At 30.5% G+C, this 14,145-nt stretch overlaps 1 protein-coding gene across 1 annotated transcript in view; it reads right to left on the reverse strand.

Moving 5' to 3' along the window:
* LOC106691944 (uncharacterized) overlaps positions 1 to 10,286 on the reverse strand; it is a gene marked incomplete at its 5' end in the record, with an annotated part of 23,549 nt that extends 13,263 nt beyond the window's left edge. Inside the window, 5 exon segments of the mRNA XM_014437848.3 lie at positions 444 to 542; positions 4,377 to 4,513; positions 7,535 to 7,621; positions 9,121 to 9,216; positions 10,137 to 10,286. Of these exon segments, the coding sequence (XP_014293334.1) occupies positions 444 to 542; positions 4,377 to 4,513; positions 7,535 to 7,621; positions 9,121 to 9,216; positions 10,137 to 10,286 (569 nt within the window).
* Positions 10,287 to 14,145: the final 3,859 nt, after the last annotated feature.

Here is a 14,145-nt window from a genome sequence, read left to right on the forward strand (position 1 = left end):
TAAAATTATTTTAGTCTTTAATATTTTGTCTCAAAAAAATTTAAACCTCATATTGACTGTTTTGAAGGGAAAATACATAACCAAAAATGGGAAAGGGCATGTCTCTTGTGAGTAGAGCAAAAATATGACAATGATTTCACCTAAAACTAACTAACAATAAAGTAATTTGGGATTGGCTTCAGTAAAACTATTAAAGAATTAAATTCTAAAAAAAAAATAAAGATGATATGCAAATCTACTTAAATAGATTTTAATGATACAAAAACAATAACTACAGGCTAAAAATCATGAAGACAAAGTATTCTGAAACAAAATTAGATTCATTTTTTCAAAATAAATGAAATTAACCCAAAAGACAGAAATTAACCCAGTAAAAAGCAATTATATACCTAAAACCAATAATACTAACAATAAAAATAAAAATAAATGAATGAATTGCTTACCTCATTGAATTCCAAAGAACGCAGGGAAACCAAAGGGCTACACCGATTTCAGCGGTCCTAAAAACTAAGTTCATCCAGTTTCTCTTGTGAACAGGAAATCTAGAAAAAATAAAATTCAAACCAACACTTTTTTTATTTCATTTCTTCCACATAAACTAATGATACCAAATAAATTTGTTTTAATTCAAGCTCATGCGTGTATATGAGAAAGTTTTGTAGTGGTCATAAATAATGATACACCTCAGTTTTTTTGATCTCTGAACAAGAATTTGAGGTAAAATGACAGATATTATGTCAGAAACCTTGTTTAATTTTTTCACTCTAATTTTCCTATATTGTCTAGACAATTTGATTTAAGTAAAATAAGATAATTTTGGAATAAAGGTTGTGTAGAAGGATTTTTCTTATTGAAATAATTACCTGTGAATACTAAGTAAGTTTAAAGTTACAGTAGAACATAGAAATAAATTAATGATATACCAAATATACCAAAGTGAGAATTTGAAAGTAAGTTCAATGGTTGAAGAACATATATAATCTAGTTATACATATACATTAGTTGTAAAATTGTAATTAATAGAGATTATATATCAGAGATTATAATATAAACTTTTCTTGTGATTGATACTTTAAAAAAAAAATGCCATTAAAAGGTCTTATCACAATCTTTCATTGGTGAATAAAAGGATTCATCCGGACTTGATAAGAGCTATAAATAATTTTTAAGAAAACATAATCATAAGAATATTTCCAAATTATACTGGTTGTCCAATATAAATCAGCTCAAATGTGTTTGATGGCTAAAGGTAAATCAAATCAAAAAATGTCAGAGGAAAATATAGTAGGTCTACTTCCATAATTTTATTAACTACTATTGCTTTTTAACTGTGACACAACAAATGCTGTGTGTGGCCAAAACTTGAGGTTTAGAGACACCATTTACTTTTTAATACACTCCTTTATAGTTTTAGGATAAAAGATATGAAAAAAAAAACCAAAATGCATTTCCATATTTTTAAAATTATAGGATTTAGACCTTAGAATTTTGTATTTTCAATGTCATTATTATTTTTCTGGCATTTACGAAAATGATATCATCAAACAAAAAATATCATTTTTATATATTTTCTCATCCTATCTCTAGGAAAAATATTGATGAGCTTGCTGATATTGTATTGGTTTCTGAAAAAGGTAAACATTGTTACAAAAATGATTTTTCTAAAATTATGAAAAGGAAGTTGATTGTATGAATTAAAAATGTTCAATCAATCAAAATGTTATTAGCTGAACATTAGAAACATTGTCACATATTTCTTTTATTATGGTTTAGAAAGTGTAACGATTTTTTTGAAGTGGAGTTGTCCTCAAATTAGATTTGTGTGGTTCTCCTAACCTCAACAAACTTTGCACATCATAAGTATTGTAATGGAAACAGTTTTAATTATTATTAATTAATAACTTTTATCTTTCAGTTGATTGTTTCTGTTTGTTAATAAGATCATTTATTTCTAGATAGTAGATGTTCAATATTACTAAGATATGGCTTTAAACATGCCAAATCAAATTTTTTAGTGTATTATGGTGTTATAACAGTAAGAATGTCTCAGAATTGTTAGTGCTATCGACAAAGTAGGAACAATCCATCTCATACTTTATTATTATTTTGAAATCATTGTTTCAATTGTTAAATTAATTAACATTTGGAATTCATGCAATCAATTTACCTTTCATGATTTTGGAAAAATCATTTCAGAAAACATTTTATCCTTTTTCAGAAAAAATACTACACTTAAAGGCTCAACAATATTTTTTATAGGAAGGGGATGGAAAAATGTATAAAAGTAATGTGCCATATCTCAAAATTGCATTTTATAAAATACCTGATTAATAATAATAACATAGAAAATTCTAAAAAAAAAAATACATATAAGAAGATGGTCAGCGTTGCGGTCAAAAGAGAAACAAAAATAGTTTACAACTATTTATTTTCCTATTATTATTATACTTATTATGGTCGGTTGTTCTCACTGTTGCGGGTTGAGTATCTGAGGTGGGAGACCTAGAAGTCCAACGACCTTCATATTTTTGTTGATTTATTTGTTTATTATTTTTTTTTCAAATATTTAAAAATTTTCGCACTATACGTGCAGTGTCTAAGAGAACTGACAATTGGGCCACTCTCAGCACATCCATAGGCACCCCCCCCCCAAACCATTCATGCCTGCCACTGTTGATTTTGGTATGAGACCATTCGTTGATATTATGAATGGAGTAGTGGTAACACCTTCCAATTTATATATTTCTTTTAATTCTATCGCTAATTCCTAGTATTTCCTCAGTTTTTCTCCCACAGTGGAGCTTACATTATTATCGTTGGGGATCCCAACATCAATAAGTTCTGCTTTATTTTTCTTAGGTCTATAAGGGGGATGTCTGGCTTATTATGGCGTACTGCATGGTCCGTAATTATTGATTCATCCCAATATAGCCTGAGAGAACCTTTTTGGAGGAGTTTATTTGGGTGGTACTTGTAATAAGGGCTTTTATCTTCAATTAGGTTGTACTTCACAGCTGAGCCTGATGTAAAATTTTGGCCACATTGTTGTGCCCCTGCAAATATTCAGTACCAGCCAGCACTCCACATCCACCAGTGATATGTTGGATTGAATCGAGCGTTACTGAGCATAATCGACATTTATCCGGTGTTGTTACGTCTTTTAACATATGCTTCCTATATGATCTCATGGCAATCACTTGATCTTGAATAGCAACCACAAATCCCTCTGTCTCGGAGAATAGCCTTCCAGCTTTTAACCATTCAACTGGTCTCTCTTTGTCGATAGAGGCTTCGTTCAATTGGCTATAGAATCTCCCATGCAGAGACTTATTTTTTCATTTTGCCAGTCGTTCATTTTGTGATACGATTGTTGATTCTACACCTTTGCTCAAATTAAGTTCATTTAAACCAGAGTCCATCCTTTTGATGGTGAGGTAAACCCCTGTTGTTTTTGAGAGAAAGTATTGGCGTAGGGTCTCTTCTTGTTTGCGGCAAGCTTCTTGAATGTTTAGCAAACCACATCCTCCTACTTTTCTAGGTAAATACAGACGAGCTTTAGAGGATATTGGGTGGTGGGTCCGTTCTTGTGTGAGAGTTGTTCGTACAAGGCGATCCATCTCCTGTAGGTTTGTATTTGACCATTGCACTATGCCGAACTATAACTAAGAGCAGGTATAGCCCAGGTGTTGGTGGCCTTGATTTTTTACTTCCCAGTTAGTTGGATTTTGAGCACTTTTCATAGCCTAATTTTGAGCGCTGTTAGAAATTCTTGTTGCAAATCTTTTCGGGATATTTTAAGGTGCTGTTGCATGCCCAGATATTTATATAAATTATTAGCTTCAAGTTCTATTATGTGCTCTTCTTCATTAACCAGAATATTCTGCTTACTAACCACTTTCTCATTGGTTACATGGAGCACTGCACATTTATCAAGGCCAAATGACATTCCTATGTCTCTTGTAAAAGATGAAACAGCTTCAACCATATTTTGTAGTTGTTCTTTATTTTTCACGTATAGTTTGAGGTCATCCATGTACCAGCTGTTGCTGACTGTGGTCCGTTCATCGTTGATGACAAGTTATTTTACTATTATTATTATTATTTTCCTATTATTATTATACTAAAAAAAAAAATGTAGAAACTCCTTTAATTTTGAAGATATCATAATGCATTTTCCAGGGTCATTCATAGCTTTCTTTTTACTTCAAATGAGAGTATTAAAAAGTAGGTGTTATCTGAAAGCTTAAAGTTTTTGACTAGCTTCATATTAAGAGATAATCAATGTAATCCTTCAATTACAATAAATTTAAGTATCCAAATATATAAAATTAGAATATTAACTATGAAAATATCAATGAAATAGAAATAAAACATACTTAATTTGAAGATATTCCCCAATGATCCCAGATGACAGATAAAGAACAATAGCTATCATCATTACTGCCTGACTTAGAAGACCAAACCGTGACTGATGTAGTTGAGAGGTGTTAACAGAATTTGTTGACAAGAATAACTGTAGAAAAATAAATAAACAAAAAAGCAATAGAACAATAAAAAAAAAATATTACATTTTTTTTTATATATTTTATGATAATGGAAGGAGGAAGAGGTACCCAAGTGCCTAGAGCATAACATTAAAATCATAAGTTCCAACCTTGGCCCTACTTTCTAGTGCAGCTGGTCCCCGTATTAAGTAGCAGGACTTGCTACTTGGAATGTAAGGAGTTTGAATGGAAAAAATGTGAACTTGTGGAGAAAAGTATGGATAATAGTGGATTTAATTGGTATCACCGAACTGAAACAAAGAAAGGAAGGGAAGAACTAATGATCTAGTTCTACACTCCTTTGTAATTCAGGTGTCAAAAATGAGATCAGAAATCTTTCATAAAGATCTTGTCTCAAGAATAATATCTGGAAATTCATGTCCAACAAAATGGTTCCAGACATTGCTTATGGTCTAAATGACATTCTGAGACATCACAGGGAAAAGGATTACTTTTTCAATGCTTTTCAAAGAGAGGAAGACGACATAGTGTGCTGGTGTTTGCACATGCCACTGCTCTCAAAAATTAATTTTTTTTTTATTCTTCTTATAAATTATAATACTAATGTTAGGGGGTTCCTTTTTATAACTGTTGGGAACAATTTTTACTGTGTTGCAGTCCATGGCCTAGTTGAGCACCTTACTAATGGGGCTGCACCTTGTCCATCCAGTGGGTCCCCCTGGTCCGCATCCGTCTGGGTGCCTCCTGCAGTTTACCAGCCTGGTCTAGCCCTCCTGGTCTCAGTCTGGGTCAGCTTCCTCTTCTTCTGGTGGCGTTGCTGTCGGGCAGTCAAGCCCATCCCATCGTGAAATGAGTGGGGCCCACCACCTTCTTCCAACCGTAAATGAACTTCATATTTAAAGGAATATGATTGCAACAGTAACTCCATAATGGTCAGAGATCATACCAACAACTATACCAAAGGGAAAACTTGTTTGAATGATAATGGAGGGATTGTGGGGTAATTGGTAATCCTTATTTCTCTATAAACAAAGACAAATGTATACCAAAGAACTGCGGGAAGCTATCTCCAAGATGAAATTTAGTAAGTCAGTTGGACAAGATAAAATCACTATGGAAATGATGAGTTACATGGACAGTTAAGGCCAGATGTTTCTTCTACTGAACCTAGTCTAGAAACAGAAAAAAATCCAAAAGGACTGGAAGATAGTGGTCAGCGGTTCTATAATTTGGACCAAATAATTTTATTATTAACACAATCTGAAGAGAACTAGGACCCTAATTTTCAGCTAATCAATAAAGGTATTGAGTAATTTTTAGTTTAGTGGAATGCAAGAATAACTTGGAGGGAAACATGATTAGAGATGATTAAGGGAAACAGTATGTAGAAGAAAATCCATTAAGGAAACAAAAAATTACAGTATAGAATTGAGTTATAGAAATAGAGAAAGGAAAATGAGAAACTGGAGGTACAGATAATTTCCATAGGATTTTTAGTTCAGATTTAGAATTAGGAGCATCAGAGAGAATATCCTGGAAAAATTAGGTCAAGGCATAGCTTATGAAAGACTGAAAACTTAGGAGAAAAAAGAAAAATACATTAGGGGTTGATATGATATAAATACAATAATAAATAAATAAATATTGAAAAGCACAGAGAACAAGCAGGGAAGGAAGGTACTTAAAGATAGTTGAGCAAATTTCCAAATGTACGAAGATATTTCATCATGTTCAGTTCTGACCTGAATGTAAAGATAAAACTTAGTAACCAATTAAGTAGAATTCAGTAGTCCAGTTGAGGAGAATAGAATTCCAGTTTGACATCACTTAAGGATAGACGTGATAGTAGTAGTAAGACAAAAGTGATAAAAAACAAAAATTCTTAAGAACAACTTCATAATTCTTTACTTTCTGTAATTCAAGTACCTTCTGTCTGCCTGTCTCTGCATAGCAGTTCTCTAAGTCCTGTTGAAAGATTTTGCTTGAGCTTTAAGCATGGGAGCTTTAGGGATTCAGAAATCTATTAGCTTATTCCTCAACCCTATGAAAACTATTTGTTTGGTAAAAACAAATTAAATCCAGAGGAAAAAATTTGGATGAAATAATTAAATAATATAAATATATTAATTTTTAACTATAAAAAGTTATATCACAATTAACTGGTAACCTGAGATACTGAGGAATAATTTCAACGCCAAGATATGTGAATCCCATGGGAAGTAATTTATTGGTTGTAATGCTCCTATACTATATAAATAAATATTATAGCGAATGAAGATTTTTTTTTTTTCACTTTCCCATATGTAGGTTAATTTGTACAAGAAACAACTTTCCCATATGTAGATTAATTTTTACAAGAAACAAAGCTTTTGTGAACATGAGAAAACTAATTTCTTTTATCACAGCACTCTTTGTTCTGTATTGCAGAAATCATCCCTACAATACGGGAAGTAAATTAAATGACAACTTGTGATTTCGGAATCAAATGAGGAATGTCATAGTAATAATTAAAATATATGCTGAACTAGTTGGAGTACGTATGAACATGTGATAAGCAAACAAACATATTTTGGATAATCATTACGAATTTATTCTCAAATTATAGTATAATTATTCTTACTTTGATATAGTATATTTTAGTTAAGAATTTTTCATGAACTATTTTTTATTAAAATGTTTTATTAGTAAATTGTAGTAATCATTGTTTTCCTCTTTCATGGTTCTCAACATTCAGAACAACCAAACAAAACTAAAACAATTTTTGAACCATTCTCTCAACTTAACTATTATGAGGAATATAAGTCAGTTTAGTATGTACAAGGGCTAGGTTAGATTGGTACCTTGGAACAACTATAGGTATAGATATATTTTGATAAAAATTTGTATAGAGATTGCATGTGTTTTTGATTCAATGTGCTGTGAGCCCAACATTAATAAGTGAAACTAAAAGAATGACACTAATCAGTAATAATTATAACTATTATTATTTTACACACTCATACAAGAACTTGATAAAAGAAAATATATACCTGTCCATGATCATCTCTAAACAATCTCCTAGTTTCATCACTTCTTCCAGAATGCAAACATTCTTCTATTAAGAAACCTCCTCTCACCTGCAATAGACTGAGATTAGTAGGGCTTGGATTTAAGAGTAAATACATGCAGCGAGAGGGAGCAAGCGGTGCGATCACAACTCACCAGAGCACAGCACCTCGAGCCTCACTGAAGCTCCCAAATTTACATATTGCATTATTTTGTAAAAACACATTGTCATTTTTATATATTAATAATTTCTGTACATAATACTTAGCAATATCTGTATAATGAATAATAAATGATAACAATGCAATGCACGAACCTATCTCAAGCAGACATGTACCGACCACTTCTCGGTCACAGCCGCATGGACTAGGCCTATAAATAAGGGACTCTAAATCTCCCAATTTGATCTTAGATCCCCGTCCTTACCTGGGTCTAGTCATAGCACTGGTGGCGTACTCACTGCTTGAGATAAAGAAGTTCATTGCCAATCTATGCTTGCAAATGTTGTTATTTCTGTACGCACACCTAAGACGATGGCCAATCTCCTCTCCTTATCTCCAGCAATCTTAGTCCGTCCGCTTCATCTCGGACACTGAGATTGTAACCTACTCATTAATGATTACACTGGTCCGTCCGCTTTATCTTGGCAACCAGTGTAATTTCCTGTCTCTCCCCGGCTCTAGTCCGTCCGCTTCATCTCGGCAACCAGTGTAATTTCCTGTCTCTCCCCGGCTCTAGTCCGTCCGCTTCATCTCGGCAACTAGAGCTGCACCTAGCCTTATCAGCTTACTGGTCCGTCCGCTTCATCTCGGCAACTAGTAAGCTGGCTCCTATCTTGACAGTTCTAGTCCGTCCGCTTCATCTCGGCAACTAGAACTGTTACTCTACCACAGACTCTCTCACTTAGACCTCCTCTTCAGTGTCCAGGACTCATCCTCTGGCACGGCCGTTCCTATCTTATTATTATATATGCCTTGTCGTGGGCCTTCTGTAAAGTGGATATCAGGCTGGAGAAATCGGCTAAGACTTAACAACCCCGACCTACATATTCTTTACTGACAAAGATATTACTAGGTACCAAAACAATTTTTATGCTTTGAAACATTTTGGATTAATGTAAACCTCCAACAATTTACATATTTCTTTTTATTTATAACATTGTATATAGTTAGGGGTGCCTTTTGTATGAGACTATATCCCCACATAATCAATTGTTAAAAAAAAAAAATTACCTCTTACATTAACCATGTAAGGCCCACCAGGCCAATCTGGTAAAAAATAAATAAATAATAAATAACCCCTGGGCCTGACCATAGACAAAGATGGCTTATATTTTGAAAAATAATTTGATTTGTTGATTAAATATTAAAAATATATTATAAGCTCAAAGACTTTTATATCTAGCTAATATTAACATATACATACAAATGCACACACACACACACACTCACTCACACACACACACACACAAATACACATCAATAAAACAGTTAACTAACAAAAAATTGATCTAGGATTATTCAAAGAAAAAAATTTGTATAACTAATTAGTAATGTAAATTGAGTCATACCTTGAAAAAGACTTCTACTCCATAGATTAGAAAAAATATAACAACAAGGAACATCAGAAAAGCATAGCAAGTGTTGAAAATCAGTATACAAAATCCCTGAAAATAAATTAAAATTCCCCTTAACAACAATGTTATATGTAGAAATATATCTTGAAATATTAATACAACAATTTTTATTATATTAACCAAAACATACTCCCACTAGTTTCTGTAATCCTTCACACCTTTCAGGAAACCAAATAAATTTTTATGGTTATAGATACTGATTAATATCAACTATTATCAATTCAATTTATTTTAATGTATAATTCTAAGATTGTTTATTATTTTTTTTTGTTTCTCTGAAATAAGGGTGTTATTTCATTTTGTTTTTCAGCTTTGATAAAGGCCTGAAATTCAGGTCGAAATTTCAGCACAAATAAATAAGTTTTGTTTATTTGTGTATCTTTGCTAACTGCACCCCCGACTATCTTCTCCTCATAACACACTATTTGAGGTAATTGATTTAATAGGTATTTCATGCCTTCAAAAGAAGATAAAGATGAATTATTTTTCATAAACAAATTCTTTTACCTCAGACCCCTGCGAAGATCTAAAAATTTTCAATTTGAAGGATAATAGTTGAGTAAGAATAAGTATTATAGTATAAGAAAATGTAATTTAAAAAAAATTAAGGTAATTAATCAGATGCAGAACTAAATAACTAATTACTTCATAATAGTGAATATGTGACAACTAAGCACACAGGGGGTGGAGTCCCAGACTTCTATAACTATAATGTTCAAAATGTTATAGTTAAATCACCACCAGGGTCAGTCAATCTTTAACTAGTAGCAACCTTGAGAAATGAATTTAGTCATTTCTATCCTGAGACTATTAAGGATTTCAATAGAAGTCTCGAGAAAAAAAAATCCTTAACAATTAATTTCTTTAAACTATCACAACATTAACAAACTGGCTATAGTATTTTGAACAAATCACAATATTAAAAATAGATTAAAATATTTTCACAATACCTTTAGTTGTGGTTCAGTGCTCAGGAAGTTCACCGCAGTAAGCTCAGCAAATAGTAGGGAATAAGAAATGACATTAAATGTCACAAAACCAAGAAATGATTTACTCAAGAACTGTCTTTGTTTCCAACGAAGGTCTGTAAGATGAAATATCTAAAAAAAAAAAAAAAAATGAATTGTGAGACTTTTGAAATAATAATGTATTAAAATTAGTTTTATGATTTTTAAAACTATCAACAAATAATAAATGGCTTAAACTTTAAGATTGCCGAAGTACTTTACTGCTATATATGGAAAATACTAATAAAAGAGATGGAAGAGAGTTTAATTTGATTATATATATTCTGATTATTGATAAAAGTTGAATAAAAACATTGCTAAGTCAACAGTATAGACATTTTTACGTAGGATAATAGTTTCTGGAATCCTAATCCATCCTAAAAAAGCGAAGAGCCACAAATATAGCATTACTTTAGATAAAAAATATAGTTAGAAGGTTTGAGAACTAAGTTGTGATATTTCAGATTGCGTATTAAGAATCATAATGGCAGAATTATAAATAATCAACCTTTCAAGTCAACAAGCAAGTTACACTAAAATGATTCCTGGTTTACGTTTTACAAGTAGCAAAAGTTAACTTCAATACCATGGTTGCTAAGTATAAAATATGCCATAAGAGAGGAGCATAAGAACAACGCTTATTTCGTTAAATATTATAATGTAAATAACTTTATTTGTGTAAACATGTGGATACATAAAAACATTTATATGTATGCTTTTCAAATTTGTCATTATTAAAAACTATCTTACAACTAATTTTATTCTTTTATGGAAGAATGTTTACTTAATATATTAATACTTGTGAAATTAATTTTTTTTTTAATTGTTTTTATTAATTTTTCGTCTATGTTTCAGGGTCCTTTCTTTAAATTACAGCCATATGATAAAATCATATTTATAATTTTGTCCTGATTTTACATGGAAACTTATTCTATTTAAATCATCTTCACAATCACCTTCAGTCCATAGTCAAGTAATAGTGCATAAGGTAGGACAAGTTCCTTCGTAAAATTAGGAAAAAATATAAATTTGATAATATATAATTATAGGGATGTAATTAACAAGGAAACTAAAAAAGAAAGCAATGTAATCCTTAAGATGGGGATAGGACCCAGAAACGTCAAAGAAAAATGAATAAAAAAATTAAGACAATAAAAAGAAAGAATTAATTTCACAAGCATTAATATGACATTGTCTTATAATAAAATGTGTTAGCGTAATGTGCAGTTTTGTTAAAGACGCCAGACCAGGATAAACTAAACTATTCAGTATATATTATATATATAATATAAATATATTAACATGTTTAAGGGTAGGAGCAGAGCATGTCAGTTATATTAAATATCCAATAATATCTGGTAAGCAAGTAAAAAATTAAAGTTAGAAAAAATTATAAGAAAAGTTAAAAGTTTTGTAAAAATTTGAAATACTGTTTTTCCTAGTGCACGATTTCCAACTTACGCTATGATGAAACTGAGAAAGTTCAATTTAGGTGATTTCTTTTTTTCTGTTTATTAGGGAATTTAATTATCTTTCAAATAAACAAATGTATAATTTACCACAAAATAAATAATTTTTTAGCACTAATGATGTTTACTTCCCCTACTTATTTTCAAGGATAAGTTCTAAACACAAAGAGTTAAGAGGCTTTAAGTAGAAGAGTTAAGACAAAGGATAAGCTCATTTCGTGTGTGCATAGGGTGTTCAATTTGGTACACAGACCAATATAACAAAAATATTCTTTTTTTTTTTTTTTTTATTTAAGGCTTTGAAATGATTTCATAACATTTTTCCTTTATCTTCATAAATGGCTGAAATTAGGGGTTGTGAAAACTCTTCTAGGCTCCCATGGTGGATAGTAAGATTTCTAAAGATCACTGTGGAGTGACCAGTAACTTTGGTGCCAAATCTCAAAAATATCAGCCCAGTAGGAAAATTTTCTACTTATCTTGAAACTTAAAAACAACAAATTTCAAAGGCAATTAAATTGTATTTTTAATTTAATCCTTTGGTTCTCTAATATAAGCTTTAAAACTATGTCCACACTGTGCATAAGAAAAGACTTACATAATAGTTTTTCTTATTCATCTGAACGAACGGTTTGAACAATGAAACGTAGTAACAGAAAAACACAGTTTGGCACAAAAAATGATACTTCCCTATACTATTAGTTTTTTATCCATCTGAATCCAATAATTAAAATGCAAGCAAAAATGAGTAAAAAAACAAGAACAAAGAAAAAAAAAGTAACAATCTTTGAACAATTCAACAATAGGTTAAAAAAAAGACAATTAATTTCAATTTTTCTGGAATTCTAGAAAAACTACATTTCTTTGGTGTTTAAAAGATAAATCTATTATTACAGCTAAGATAAACGAGAACTGGTTTTAAGAACAACACAGATTTCTTACAATATTATACTATTTTTACTTGAATTTAACCACTTACTTTATCAGTTTCCACATATTTAGCTTATGATAAACTTTTATTTCTGGTCAGTGAAAGTGGCTTAAATCTACAACCATTTCAATGGATTTTTTTTTTTTTTTTTTTTTAAGTATAACCAAAACAAAACTAAATTAGGTAATTTAAAACAAAACAATACTATATTTTATTAGTGAATACATTAGTACATTTTTTTTATATATAGTACTAAAGCATAATTTTAGTATAATTTTTATACAGTATATTATCATAACATATATACATTTTTTTACTGAAGGTATATAAAAGTTATTTTATAATCAGAGGAAACATGTCTCCTAAAATAATAACCAGGCTTTTATACAATAACTGTTCTTTATTCTGCTTCTGTGAAAATATGTTTTCTACTGAATGAATACCAAATAAGAGAAAAATATTTTCTATGACCTGATGTTAATAAATATATTTTTTTTTTTAATTGACCTATAAATAGATTTAACTCAAAAGTTACTTTCCATGGTGTTGGAGTAAAAAAGCAAAACAAAATAATTAGATTATTTACTTCATTATTTAGGAAGTGTCCCACAACTGACAAAGACAAAACTGTGGCAAATTTTTGACGAAGCTTAAAAAAACACTAAGAAACACCTTATTTTTGTTTAATCTGTTAAAAATAATCACAAATAGTAAAAATATAAAAATATTTGTTATTTGGAATCTTCAACCCAAGGGTTATGCTTTTTCCTTTTTTTTCAGAAACTCTGAATACCACAAGTTTCAATGACAATTACACCAATGATTTCAATAAAATCTTTTATTTTTAGTCTCTTTCACTAGTAGGTGCTCAGAGTAGACAAAACTTTGATAGCGTATGACTATACGCTTTATTGTTTGTTCTTTATTGTTTCTACTTATGTAATTTGTTAATTAAGAATTTAAATTATATTTGATTTATTTTGGAATATTGTTTAATGCAGCATAATTTATATTTATGATTCAAAATGATAGTTTTACATAAAAAATTCAAGAAAGTCAAGAATGAGAAAGACAACATGCAACCCTAGAATGCATCATACAATTGGTCAGTGAATCTGAAGAAGTACCAAATCTGGAAGGTAGGATTGTAAATGAAAAGAAAAGAAATGTGTAAGTACCTAATTTTTTAAGAAAACAAATTTTGGAAAATTGCTCTAAATGGAAAACTCCAGCTATTGGACAAGAGCCACATTATTTGGCAGATAAGATTACTATTGATTGCTGATCTTATGTATAAGAACAATCATGAGAATTCATCAAAAAGAATACTTTAACACCATTTTGAATTTCAAAATTTCTACTGTTTCTTATGATTTTCGGAAAATTTTAAAAATTCAACGTTCAATTTTTTGCTACAAATCCATCAATTGCATTTCCGACATCATGAAAATAATTTTACAATGAGTATTAAGAAATGAGCAACAATAAAATAAAATGTTACATTCAGCACCTACAACATATTAATTTATTGATTGGAGAAGTTTGTCGGGGG

This window comes from Halyomorpha halys, unplaced genomic scaffold, assembly GCF_000696795.3.
Source record: "Halyomorpha halys isolate HHAL.00 unplaced genomic scaffold, Hhal_1.1 Scaffold5436.1, whole genome shotgun sequence".
In the NCBI taxonomy this organism is placed as follows: Eukaryota; Metazoa; Arthropoda; class Insecta; order Hemiptera; family Pentatomidae; genus Halyomorpha; species Halyomorpha halys.